This window comes from Podarcis liolepis (assembly GCF_965112155.1).
Source record: "Podarcis liolepis genome assembly, chromosome: 5".
NCBI lineage: Eukaryota > Metazoa > Chordata > Lepidosauria > Squamata > Lacertidae > Podarcis > Podarcis liolepis.
The window spans coordinates 47241217-47255643 of NC_139556.1; the positions used below are offsets into that span (position 1 = coordinate 47241217).

The 14427-nt window shown below is 42.2% G+C and overlaps 1 protein-coding gene and 1 long non-coding RNA gene across 9 annotated transcripts in view; both read left to right on the plus strand.

Moving 5' to 3' along the window:
* The window catches only part of CTBP2 (C-terminal binding protein 2), a 205315-nt gene that overhangs the window by 171654 nt on the left and 19234 nt on the right, over window positions 1-14427 (plus strand). For all 8 annotated transcript variants that reach the window (XM_083506116.1, XM_083506114.1, XM_083506120.1 and 5 more), the window contains 2 exons: window positions 5989-6143; window positions 12063-12207. In XM_083506116.1, the coding sequence (XP_083362242.1) occupies window positions 5989-6143; window positions 12063-12207 (300 nt within the window). The remainder of the gene's footprint in view (window positions 1-5988; window positions 6144-12062; window positions 12208-14427) is intronic.
* Window positions 1-14427, plus strand: part of LOC310708210 — a 173670-nt gene that overhangs the window by 140009 nt on the left and 19234 nt on the right. The window lies entirely within an intron of this gene.

Genomic DNA, 14427 nt, shown 5'->3' on the forward strand with positions numbered 1-14427 from the left:
GAAAAATATATACTACTAATACTACTGCCCTCCACCCATAGATATCAGGGTGGCTCACAGCCTGAAACCAGGGTACTAAGCACATGCTAAAAACTAGAACAAAGGCAAACCAAGCCAGCAACCCTCCTCCCTTATTTGTGAAACAAGCCTGTTAATTGCCTATCCAACTAAAAAAAAGGCACTGAAGGTTTTTGAGATCAGTGCAAGCTAAAAAGCATTGCCGGGGGTTGGGCTAGATGACCTGAAGGGTCCCTTCCAATTCTACTTTTTTCTGAAAAACACATGTACAACCCAATTGTGGTCCCTCTGCAGTCCTCGGCCCAAGCAACTGTGTGTGAGACTTGCTCCCCAGAAAGTGTGTCTTGTCTTGCTACCTGTGGTTTTTGGTCTCTTGTCAGCCCTCTCCCCCCAATCTATTCATATTCCTTTCTCCCTAATCTCCAATATTACATTTTCCTCTGGTTGAGACTTAAAACAGAAAACCCTAATTCCCAACTGTGTTTCTTGCTGCAGTCTTACTGTCTACTCAGGGGTAAGGTCCTATTTGATTCAGCAGGGCTTACTCTCAGGTAAGTGCAGTTAGGGCTGCAGCCTTTTTGACCCAAGTTTTGGGTCCTTTTTAGGTTCAAAATGTCACTGCTTTACACCCACCACCACCCACCACCCACAATATTCAAAAATGTTGGCTTTGTACTTAAACACAAATTGGCCGGGAACTTCTTTGTCTGTGTCTTTATTAATTTATTCAAAGAACAACAAACTGGTGATTGCTTTAACTTTTTGATATGTGGTGATTTGAATCATGAGGATGAATGAGAAGAACTGCTGAGTCTTGAGCGAGTCTTGCTTTGGAATTGAGGACTTCATTAGATTTTCTTCTGCCTTTTCATTTTATTTTGTTTTAAGGGCTGGTTAGAGATAATATGTAAGTGTGATGTCAGCTCCCAAAAAGGGTCAGCAACTCTGGGGAACCTTTCCTAAAAAAGGTTGACAACTCTGGGAAACGGGGGGGGGGGGCAGAGGGATCTTTGCACCACAGCGCCGGATATGCTTAAGATGGCCCTGGTCAGAAGGCCCTCAGAACTGGACCTTAGTGTCTGGGCTGAACAATGTGGCTGGAGAGGCTTCTTCAGGTATACTAAATGCACAAGGCAAGAGCTGGGTTAAATTTCTCCTTAAGTCCTCAAGCCATAACTTCTCAAAAGCCACTCCAATGCATTTCAGTGCCATAAGCACCTGTCTGCTCCCTTTTACCTCCATTTTACTCTGCTACTTTCCACACCTGTGAACCCCCTGCTACCACTTTCCAAATATCTCCCTCTCAGTCAAATTGGCCGGCAGCCCTGGAAGGCAGTTGGGGCGTCTAGGGGTGGCACAGATACCCATTGTAAGCAAGCCCTGCATCCAAGACTGAATTCTCATTTGTTCTTTGTGTGGATCATCCTGTACTCCTGAAACGTTACACGGGTTAATTAAAACTCATTTCACTTAAGACCACTCTGTGATCCGGCATATTGTCCTTGTTTTTCCTGTCAACATCCATATGCTATATATTGAGCTAATATGATATCTATTACATAGCACCCTAAATAGAAGCACAAATGCAGTATTCTTTTTTCTTTGGCATCAGTTTTGTTGCTCTTTACCTTAGATGTTGCCCTTTTCTGGGCACAAGTGTTTATTTGGTCTTCATTTGGCATTCTGTCCAACTCAATTAGATCATAGCTGTCAACTTTTCCCTTTTCTTGCGAGGAATCCTATTCGGAATAAGGGAATTTCCCTTTAAAAAAGGGAAACGTTGACAGCTATGAATCATAGAATCATAGAGTTGGAATAGACCACAAGGGCCATCGAGTCCAACCCCCTGCCAAGCAGGAAACACCATCAGAGCACTCCTGACATATGGTTGTCAAGCCTCTGCTTAAAGACCTCCAAAGAAGGAGACTCCACCACACTCCTTGGCAGCAAATTCCACTGTCAAACAGCTCTTACTGTCAAGAAGTTCTTCCTAATGTTTAGGTGGAATCTTCTTTCTTGTAGTTTGGATCCATTGCTCCGTGTCCGCTTCTCTGGAGCAGCAGAAAACAACCTTTCTCCCTCCTCTATATGACATCCTTTTATATATTTGAACATGGCTATCATATCACCCCTTAACCTCCTCTTCTCCAGGCTAAACATGCCCAGCTCCCTTAGCCGTTCCACATAAGGCATCGTTTCCAGGCCTTTGACCATTTTGGTTGCCCTCCTCTGGACACGTGTCCTTCTTGAACTGTGGTGCCCAGAACTGGACACAGTACTCCAGGTGAGGTCTGACCAGAGCAGAATACAGTGGCACTATTACTTCCCTTGATCTAGATGCTATACTCCTATTGATGCAGCCCAGAATTGCATTGGCTTTTTTAGCTGCCGCGTCACACTGTTGGCTCATGTCAAGTTTGTGGTCAACCAAGACTCCTAGATCCTTTTCACATGTACTGCTCTCAAGCCAAGTGTCACCCATCTTGTATTTGTGCCTCTCATTTTTTTTGCCCAAGTGCAATACTTTACATTTCTCCCTGTTAAAGTTCATCTTGTTTGTTTTGGCCCAGTTCTCTAATCTGTCAAGGTCATTTTGAAGTGTGATCCTGTCCTCTGGGGTGTTAGCCACCCCTCCCAGTTTGGTGTCATCTGCAAATTTGATCAGGATGCCCTTGAGTTCATCATCCAAGTCGTTGATAAAGATGTTGAATAAGACCGGGCCCAAGACAGAACCCTGTGGCACCCCACTAGTCACTCTTCTCCAGGAGGAAGAGGAACCATTGATGAGCACCCTTTGGGTTCGGTCAGTCAGCCAGTTACAAATCCACTGAGTGGTAGCATAGTCAAGACCGCATTTTACCAGCTTCTTTACAAGAATATCATGGGGCACCTTGTCAAATGCCTTGCTGAAATCAAGGTAGGCTACATCCACTGCGTTCCTTTCATCTACCAAGCTTGTAATTCTGTCAAAAAACGAGATCAGGTTAGTCTGACATGACTTACTTTTCAGAAATCCATGCTGACTATTGGTGATCACAGCATTCCTTTCTAGGTGCTCACAGACTGTTTGCTTAATGATCTGCTCCAGAATCTTCCCTGGTATTGATGTCAGACTGACTGGGCGGTAATTATTTGGGTCCTCTCTTTTCCCCTTTTTGAAAATAGGGACAACATTTGCCCTCCTCCAGTCTGCCGGGACTTCGCCTGTTCTCCAGGAATTCTCAAAGATGACTGCAGTGGTTCTGAGATCACATCTGCCAGTTCTTTTAATACTCTTGGATGCAGTTCATCTGGCCCTGGAGTCTTGAATACATCTAAACTAGCCAAGTATTCTTGTACTATCTCCTTAGTTATTCTGGGCTGTGTTTCCTCTGCTGAATCATTTGCTCCAAATTCTTCAGGTCGGGCATTGTTTTCTTTATCGGAGAAGACTGAGGCAAAGAAGACATTGAGGAGTTCAGCCCTTTCTGTGTCCCCTGTTTGCATTTCACCATCTTCTCCTCTGAGTGACCCCACTGTTTCTTTGTTCTTCCTTTTGCTACGGACATACCCATAAAAGCCTTTTTTGTTGCTTTTAACCTCTCTAGCAAGCCTGAGTTCATTCTGTGCTTTAGCTTTTCTGACTTTGTGTCTACATGTGCTGGCTATTTGTTTAAATTCCTCTTTGGTGGTTTCCCCCCTTTTCCATTTTTTGTACACATCCTTTTTAAATCTTAACTCAGTTAAAAGTTCTTTAGATAGCCACCCTGGCTTCTTTAGGCACCTTCCATGTTTCCGTCTCATTGGTATTGCCTGAAGTTGTGCTTTTACTATCTCCCTCTTAACAAACTCCCAGCCATCATGGACTCCCTTTCCTTTTAGTATTACTGTCCATGGGATCTCACCCAGCACTTCCCTAAGTTTTATGAAGTCGGCTTTCTTAAAGTCAAGAAACTGAGTCCTAGTATGCTTGGCTGCTCCTTTCCGCTGTATAGTAAACTTCAGAAGAGCATGATCACTCGCGCCTAATGATCCTTCCACTTCTACCCCACTAAAGAGGTCATCAACATTGAGTTAGATGCTGGGGTGCTGTCTCAAATGCTGCAAGCCAAGGATCTCCATTTTAGCCTTTAATTCATGGGGCAGCCCAGAATTTCCATACCCACTGCTCAGGCTTGCATCCTGGAGAGTTGCGAAAACAACTCAGGAGGCAGCAGTTGCGAGTTACCGGGCATTTTCACAGTGACTCTAAGAACATCTTTAATATCCATCTAATGCACAAGTAGAGAACGTGGTCCCTCCAAATGCTGTTGGACTAGAGCTCTCACCATTCCTGACCCTGGTCTGAGGTATCACTTCTCTGTACTTTAAAACAATAAGGGAAGCATAAGAGGCTTACGTATTTACAGATAAATGTAGCAATTTGTTTTAATAGAACAGGAAATTCAGTTAGTATTTCTCTTAATATTTTGATGACTTGTAGGATTGCATGACATAGCTTGTTATGTATTTATAACTTCCCTGTTAACTTAAACCGTTCATGGATTACATTCTATAAATACTCTTTTTTTTTTCTTCTTTAGCACAGGAAAATCAAAGAGAGTGATTTTAAACAATCCAGTGTTTTATCAAAGGGAGTAATCTTAAATCACTCTTCTATAAAAATTTAAGAAGTCCCAGGCTTAACAGAGAGGTAATTCTAAAGCAATTAATGACGTATTTGAGTACTTAGATAGAATTGCAGAGAAGTCAATAGCATGTGTTGTAACTGAACTGTGGCCCTGAGTCTTTAAGAGAGAAAAAAACTAGTAAGATAACGCTAAGTTTCTTTGTCAGAAAAGCATCCCTCAGGGCAGCACTTTCAAAAGTGGCTTTTACTGTTTGAAGTTACTGGCCTATATCACACAGAGCCCCAGCTGTTTGTGTGCATGTTGAGAAGTGTGCTCTGAATGTAGGTACTCATCGCGGTTTGTGGGCCACATCTAAAAAGTACAATGCATGCCTCAAGCTGAGGCCCAAAGAGGTATTGAGGTAAGCTCTGGCTTATAACCCCCCCTCCCCCGCAGGATTCTCGCTGTTGCTGTTGTTGGTGTTTTTCCCTTTCCTTGCAACAGCAAACCCTCATGCTACCTCAAAAACTGTTTATGAAACTCTTCTCTGCTTCAGAAACAGCATCCCATGCAGCAGGCCCAACAAAAATTCCTCAAGTAAAATAATAGGGAAATAATGTGGTGCGTTTTGAATCAAATAATACCTCAAAGCCACTGAGCTTCAGTTCTTCACAGAGTTGTGTGAAATCAGATTGCTGTCTGATTGGTGTTGATGGTGTTTTAGATGTTGTGTTTAATGATATTTGGGGTTAGAATATAGCCTTTGTCCCATTTAAAGGACCTGGTCACTCATCTCCTCTGGGAATAAAGAGGTGTCTGTTCCACTTGGCTCTCCATTTTTCTAGGGGTCCTTTGTTTTTCCTCCCCTTAGAAACAAGGGGATGTTACACTACAATCTGTGTTTTGGGAGCACCTGAAACTGTAGCATTGTTGATGCTAGTTGGGCTCCGTGCCTGGGTGGTAAATATAAAGAGCTCCATGCAGTTATGACTGGTGGTCAGACTGCAGAAGGCAGGGAGATCCAACAGTAGGCAAAGTCACAGCCCCACTCCCTGGACTTACTGTAAGTAAGAATGCAAGTGGAGGGGCAGGGCAGGCTGAGGCTAGTTGAGGCAGTGTGCCATTTGCCCTAATAGACCAACCTCCACTGGCTCCATGTAAACTCCTGTACCATGTATAAGATTGCACTGCAAACTGTCCAAATGTTGATTCAGGTAGAGGTCCAATAAAGAAACCGGAAGTTAAGCTTGGAATACCTTCCCAAGTAGCATCCTGGTCCTTTTATAAAGCCAATACTGCTTACTACAGTTTCAGATGAACCCATGTGGCACTCAGGGGTACTATTAAGTTGGTTTAACACTTATGCTCCATTTGGTTCCAGGTATTCGCCCGCAAATAATGAATGGTCCTATGCATCCTCGTCCATTGGTGGCTTTACTAGATGGAAGGGATTGTACAGTGGAGATGCCAATTTTGAAGGACTTGGCTACTGTTGCATTCTGTGATGCGCAATCAACTCAGGAAATCCACGAAAAGGTAAAGAAAATGGTTTTGTAGACTGACCTAATGAGGGAGAGTATGGCTGTCTAGTTTTGAATCCATTTCAGGTTCAGTTCCCCTTACCTGTACACTGCTTTATAGAGTAAAAATGACTAAATTTTGTAATAAAGCAGTTTTGGATTACAAGAGGTGTCTTGGAGCTAAATTTGTGATTGTGTGTGTTTGTTGGTTTACTCTGTCTTTTCCTCTTTGTATTGCTGTTGCTCTTTTGATTAACAGAGCTAACAGTGGATACACCTGAAATGGGAATTCCTGATCTAAAGTTTCTTTGATGGCACCTGTCTAGGATTTTATGACCATGTTGGTTACTTAGGCAAAATCAATCTCTTGGTTTCAAAAATTGACTGATCTTGTTAGATAGGCTTTAAAATAGGTGGGTAAGAGGGGAAAAGGTTAATGTAAACAATCTGCCTGGTCCAGGTGCTGTGTTCCTTGTGTTCAGTGTACTTGCAAACAGTGTGTGTTCATGAAGAACAGATTTAGCTATTCTGCCCCGATTGATTTTCTTAAATGATACAAAATCAATAGGAGAAAGCAAAGGAATTAATGTATAAAAGATCAAACATACTTGGATTTCATGTAAACATTAGATAACTGTCTTTCAGTAACCTTTTGAACCTGGATTGGCTAGGGACCCCATGAGGTAGAGGGGGTAAATGACTGAAGTAATAGAAATGAAGGCTTGTCAAAAGTGTCAAAATATGCAGCTTGAAAAGGCAAGCTAAGGTCCAAACTAGATACTATATGTACACACATGGATCCTTCTTCAAACAGCCCCTTTTAAACTAGCTTTGGGAGAGGGAGATTAGGAACAGAAAAGCAACACACTAGGGTTGTCGCCCCCCCCCCAAAAAAAAACTGGTCCCCTGCCAGTCCTCTCCTCCCCACAGATTTCCACATGTGTGTGTGTGTGTGCCTTTGGTTTTAAAAGGGGGGAGTATCAGCAGAACATTTTGAATTTTTGTGTGTGAAACATCTTGTTTGGCCTTAAGGTAGCTACAATGTCATCCTGAATATATTTGGGAACAGCACTTCCTTTAGGTTTTTAATTCAAGGACATTCACAGCTTCTATTTCGGTTATTCTGCTTCGTTGCTAATTGTACTCTATATGTGAAGTTTCTATTACATCTTTGTATTATATTTTTATTTGCAGTGTTTTTGTTTTATCTTTTCAGGGAATATTTTGTTTTCCTTTTTTGTATTTTTGTTTTTAGCCTTCATCTGTAATGTTTTATTTTGAGATTTTGTGTGGAGTGTATGAGGTGCTATGGGTGAGGCAGTATCTCTGCTGGGGGACACGTCATGCTCCTTGTCCGCCAGAAGTCTTCCCCCTGCACTGAGCTCTTGTCTGTGGCTCCTAGAAGCTGTTGGCTTGCGACAGTGGCCACACCCCAGGATTGGCTTTGACTGGCCAGCTAAACCAGGTGAAGGTAGCCAATGGATCTCAAAACCCTTGCATGCAAGGCGGATTGAGCAGACGTGGGTCCAACTGTCAAGAAGACAGTTTCTGCACATGCTGTAGAGGGAAATGAGGGGCAGATGGGAAAGCAGATATACTCATTTGTGAGAAAGGCTTTGGAAGTAAACCCTGAGGAGCAATCCGTACCCCTGCCTTACAGGACATCTTCAGGGAGAAAAAGTTAAGGACTATACCCTACACAAATTTGTAGTGCTGTCCCTAAGGTGATTGGATGGTGTCTTGAATACCTCCTTCCGGCAACTCCTGCAGCCAAGCTAGTGCGAAATGAGTTGCTTTCCTTTCCTTCGGACCGCATCAGTGAGGCCCAAAGGGGAGTCTTCTTGTCCGGGCAGCCCAAGACCTCCATTCACACTGACAGGCTTGTGCCTTGTGAGAGGTCACTTTGGTGTTTCAGATGCAGCAGAATCCATTTGACGTTTTAAGATAGGTTGCAAAGTGCTTAGAATTTTTAAAATCTTTTTCGGAACGGCAAACTGGCATAAAAATCATTTCAATAAATAAATAGACTAACAAAACAAAAAAAGGTTGCAGAATGCCACTTAGAGCCTGTTTAGATCATCACGATGTGGTGGATCCTTACCTCGACTTGTAAAAGCTGTTTCTATTTCCTGTATTAGTAGTTTTACTAAGCACATAATATAAAATCTGTAGAATTTGGCATTCACTTCTCAAAAGATAATATCTGATTGTGTCCATCCATGAATGGATGACTTTTGCTCATGCAGTGGTACTTGCCTTCCTCTCACCCCCCCTTGCAGCCTTCATATCCCCCAAAAATCTGATTCAGAAGGGGTCTCAACCCTCTTGAGCAGTTTTGGAACATGTGTGGGATGCTATAGGAGAGAAAAGAGGCAGGGAGTTCCTGCTGCAGGAACCAAAATCTGTTCACGTGATGTTGGATATCACCCCTTATCTAATTCTCATTTTATTGAGACAGGAATACATATGTCTGATTCATAGAATTGTAGAGTTGGAAGAGATTCCAAGAGTCATCTAGCCCAACCCCCCACAGTGCAGGAATCTCCTGCACACAGTCCCCCATCCAGTTTGAAACCACACTGGACCCTGCTTAGCTTTGCAAATGTGCTCCAAGACTCCTGTTCCTCCCTCTTCTCCATCTTCCTCTCTCCACTGGCCAAGATTACTGGCTTTGGGAATCCCAAGTCATCCTAGTCTTTCTTTCTTGTACTACTCTTTTCCTTCCCACAAGTGCATACATAATTTTATTTTTATACCCCCTTTCCATAGTTCAGACATGCTCAAGGCAGCTTGCAACATGAAGGACATTACATAATTACAAGCATAACTAAATTAGTCATAAACAATAAATAAAACATCAAAAGTAAAGGTACCCCTGTCCGTACGGGCCAGTCGTGTCCAACTCTAGGGTTGTGCGCCCATCTCACTCTAGAGGCCGGGGGCCAGCGCTGTCCGGAGACACTTCCAGGTCACGTGGCCAGTGTGACGAAGCTGCTCTGGCGAGCCTGCACCAGTGCAGCACAAAGAAACGCCGTTTACCTTCCTGCTATAAAGCGGTACCTATTTATCTACTTGCACTTAGGGGTGCTTTCGAACTGCTAGGTGGGCAGGAGCTGGGACCGAAAGACGGGAGCTCACCCCGCCGCGGGGATTCGAACCGCCGACCATACGATCGGCAAGCCCTAGGCACTGTGGTTTTACCCACAGAGCCACCCGCATCCCTCTCAAAAGTGAAAAACCAAATTAAACAATTTCCACATAAACCGTAAGATCTCAAATAAAGATACAAAAATTAATATCAATAGCAGTAACAACCCAACCCCCTAAACAATACCCCAGCCTGATCATTCTCAGCTTTTGTAGCTACAGGGCCCCACCCTTCCACGTCAGGTGGAAAAGGCCTGAAAGGCAGGGAGCAGGTCTTCCAGGATTCCAAATTCTCTGAAAAAATTGGATCTTAGGAGTGTAATAAACAATTCTGTATGATATATTTGTCCCAGAACACTATGTATGTTTGTTTTGGATTATTTATAAACCTCTAAACACTACAAAATGCCGCAGTGGTGTACAATAAAAAATACAACATATCAATGGATATCTTTGCACAAAGAAGGGTTGACCTGAAAAGTTGTTCACCCTGAATGCCATGTAGAAAGAGATACTTCTGGGTGAGCAGAAGGCTTGAAACCTAAGTCTCCTAGAAATGAAGATAAAGGGGAGGAGGAGAGGGGAGAATGACAAGATCAGAAATGACGGGGTGGAGGTGGCAGGCAAATCCTTAGAAGGCTTACTGTCATTCATCGCTCAGCCTGTCCTTATAATGCTCCTGACCTAAGGAATTATCTTGGTAGGGCAGCCTTCAGCGCTAGTTTAAATAATCAGCAGTAAATAGCCTGGTCAATACAAATGTAGAGCTGTATCCAAGGTATCTTAAGCATGTTGCCTGTTCAAAGCTTTTTCAGTTTTCTGTTTTCATGCTGTGTTTACACTGAGTATGGAATAATGAGGGTGAATATAACTTTACTCTTAGTGACTCTCTGGCAGACAGTATAAATCTGTGCATTAGAGTGTAAATCCCGTTGGGGCATGTAGGGCCTTCTGATCTGTAGTATCCAGTCACATGAGGCCAATTGGATGTCAGAGGTTGTTGTTTTATCTCTTTCTCCTCCCCCTCTTAACCACTGTCTGGAAACTTCATATTTCCTTTATCATAGTCCCTTTAAAATTAGATTATAACCATCTCCCAAATACAAATCCTGCCTTCTCTTTTCTCAGTTTTCATCAGCTCGTGTTAGTGTCATAGTAACTCATCTGCTAGGCACTGAGAGAGCACATTTGTGGGGCTTGGTGATGGCTTTTGCTCAGCTCATGGAAGAGCCCAACTCAGCATTCAGTATACTAGCAACCAGCTGGGAATGAAATGCTCTGGATTTTGGTTGAATACAATACCATTCAGGAGGACAGTTCATGGCATCTGGTTTATAATAAAACACTGGAATATATAGAACTGCAGCTAATATAAAGTGACACATATTGCCTCAATATTCAGGAGTGCTCAGTAACAAATGTCTAGCTAACATAGGCTAGAAACAGATGACCAGCTATCAAGTGGATTTTTCAATTTTCTCTGTTTTTAAAAAGTGTAGGGGTATTTCACCACCCCTTGCACCAGTGAAGATTGGTAGTGTATGATAAAAATTACCTCTATCAAGTGCCTTTCTTTCATTAACTACATTGTATGATGATCATGTGTATTAATCCAGAGGTTCTGCTGTATTTGAGTTGTATCCAACTAAGTCATACACAGATTGGACCCACTGAAATTAATTGAGCTAAGGTGGTCATGTGTATTATTTTAATTTGGTCTACTTTGATTAAGACCAGCATTGGATGCAACTCTCTGTCAGTAAGTACCATAGAAAAGCAGGGCAGCCTCATGGGCTGCAGAATTCTAGTCAACTAGTGAGCAAGTATCTAAAGTGAGAAGTATTTTTTGATCCAGCTTTTGTCCAGAACAGTTTCATCTTTGTCTCCTGCATGTTCAATTCAGAACCCATATATGTAGGGTGCAGTCTGGGGGCTAGAGAAAGGAACTGCAAATGCCTCCGGGAAGTCCCATATTTACTTGATCTAGGGGGGAAATCAGTCCTTTCATCACCCAGTAATATATTTTTGTGGATTTTCTGGTATCCTAAGGGATAGTGTAGAGGCTAAAATAAACTTCCAGCTGAGAAAGAGAACAGGAGGTAGTTAGTGATGGACTGAGCTGGGAGCCAGTTGCACTGACCGTTTAGAGAAGTCACACTTCCTTTTCTACCATTTAAATTACTGTTGTTGAAAGAGAAGTAGCCTACATCACCAGGGATTTGAGAGTGTTTAGATATGCAAAGATCTAGATATTGTTGAGTATTATTTTGATTGAGGTATTATCATGGGACTACATGGAAGCATATAGTACACTCAATACAATCCAGGATCTAATGCAAAATATTTCTAGAACTGAAAGATTATGGGCAGATGCATTCAGAGGGAAGCCGTGATGTATTTCTATTTTGGACGCCAGACAAAAGAGCACAAAGCACACACAGTTTCTCACTGCTTATGATTCTAGTTTGGGCAGTGGCCCTATTCCACCTAAGTTCTTCCAGAGTTTAAGCCTCTTGACCTCAAATGAAGACTGATCCTTCGGGGCAAAATTTCATACATACATACATACTTGCACACACATAGTGAGAGCTACACACATTTATTCTGGAGTTCTTTAGGGTTTTCATTATTACTTGGGAGTCTTTAACCACTTAATCAGATTGAACCAAGTGCCTTGCTAGATATTTGTGCATGACTCATCACCGGACTTCAACAGCTGTTACCGGAACATGTCCATCTGCTTCACTAATGTCTATTATTTCCTTCTTTTTTTGTGTGTGTCTGTTAGGTTTTAAATGAAGCCATTGGAGCAATGATGTACCACACTATCACTCTCACCCGGGAAGACCTAGAGAAGTTCAAGGCCTTACGAGTCATTGTTCGAATAGGCAGCGGTTATGACAACATAGACATCAAAGCTGCAGGGGAACTTGGTATGTTTTAGACATAACTTCAGTGCCTCCTCCTTAACTAAGTTCTTGGTTTTCGTTCTAAGGAGAACAAATTACTTGATTGTCTCAGAATCATGTTTACAGCAGGTTTCTGGTTGGAGTGACTTTGATTCCATCCCTGCATACGACAAAGCAGCTCTGTTTTGCTTGCTGTGATGCAGCTGCTTCAAAGACCATATGGGAACTCCAGTGCAGATATCACAGTTTTATTGCAGCTAAGGGCTTCCACATTCTCAACTGTAAACTGAATAAAACATCGTGTAATGTTCTGATGGGACATGAAGCTCCACTGGCAGAGAGATGGTCCATAGATTACTATGGTGTTGGTTACTTTGCCTCCTCCTTTCTGGTGGCTGCTGCCTGTTGCATACATGGATAGCCTGCCAGCACAGATACAATACCATAGAGCAACATCCATGTCCATGCAAGCATTTGATTAGACTCTAATGCTCCAGATCAACAGTTGGCAAGTTTCTTCAAAAAAAACATTGTTTAACGGAATGGCCTGGCATGTAGACAATAGTCCCCTTGGTTTTAAATCTCTTAGCAAAGAAGTCTCTTTTTGCCTGACAACAAACATAGGCAACTAATTATGTTATCCTTAACTAGATTTAAGAATTATAACATATTGGCCATTTCTGTGTGCTACTAAAATGCTAGTGAGCTGTTTGCAAGCAGCACCGTTAATTGTTTTATCACTAATGAGTGCCACTGCATTAGCATATAAAATAAAATTGATCTTTATAGGGTGCCAGCTGTATATGTTTGTCGATAGGGTGTCATTAAAGTGATTAATTGCTACGGAGTACTCCATTGTAAATCTTAATAAAACTAAAGAAACACACATTCTCTGCAGCAGGCATTCTAAACAAGACACTTTGCTGGATCATCTACAGGGTTTTTTTTTCTTATTAAAAAAAAAATCCCTAACTTGCCTGAGAGCTCTTTGCTGTTTTACTTACAGCATGACTTTGCTGTCAGAGATTTGTAGACTGAGAAGCTTCTCATGGATTTTTTTGTTTTTTTTTTTAGTAATCAAGGGCTGCCATGTACATTTTGAAATTTTCCTTATGATGGCTCTTTCCCTGTCTCCAGTCCACTGCTTTTCTATGCATATAATGAATGAATGAAATAATGAAAAAAAGAAAGAGAATATAATCAGATGTAATTCTAACTGCTTTAAGTGTGTGTGTGTGTGTGTGTGTGTGTGTGTGTGTGTGTGTGTGAACCCTACATCTATATATTTACTATATCCATTGGGAAGATTTTTAGTCCAGTGAAGAGCCACCACTGGCATTCTTGCTTAAAAGACCTCAGATGGCTTGTAAAGACTGTCGGAATTGGCACAAGTGATCTAGGTGGAATATTGGTCTAGGTCATTATTAGATAGCTCTTTATCCTTGTCCTATAGCAGTGTAACATTTAAAATAGGAAAACCACTGACAGCAGAGAGAAAAATGCCTACTGGCACCTGAGGCTTTAGGGCCTTGTTGACATTTAGGTCTTAATGTATGCATTGCAATTCCATCTTGTTTTTTCTCCTTATTTTGGTACATTGCTCATGGCAAACTTTTGGTGGCTATTAAAAGTTATACATTTACTTGAGTGCTTTGCATCTTTTCCATACCACCTCCAGCTGCCCTCATCTGTAGCATGAAGTGAGCTACTTCTGCCACTTTTCCTGTGAATATTTGCCCAGGCTGATTTAAGGGGGGAATACTGTTAAAGGGAAGCACTAAACTACAGTGGGAAGTACAACTGTGCACTGTAGTCAAGTGTAGACATTAGAGCAGGCATAGGCAAACCCGGCCCTCCAAATGTTTTGGGACTATAACTCCCATCATCCCTAGCTAACAAGACCAGTGGTCAGGGTTGTTGGGAGTTGTAGTCCCAAAACATCTGGCTGCCTATGGCTGCATTAGAGTGTCAAGACACTCCAGAGCCATGAAGCTCAGCAGCTGACCTCCCCCAGCAAGCAATATGTACATATTATTCAGTGTTTCATACACAGCATGTTTGGCGATCGCTTTCAGGCCCCTGAATAGCTCTTTAATGCTATTTTTAAAATTGTATATCGATAAAAGGACTAAGTCTGAGAAACGGGATCAAGTTGAGTTTTGTTTTTAAAGTACTTTGGACAGATGGAGGAAAGTATGCTAATGCCATAATTCCTGGTGTGATGGGGACATAATTCTGCAGGCC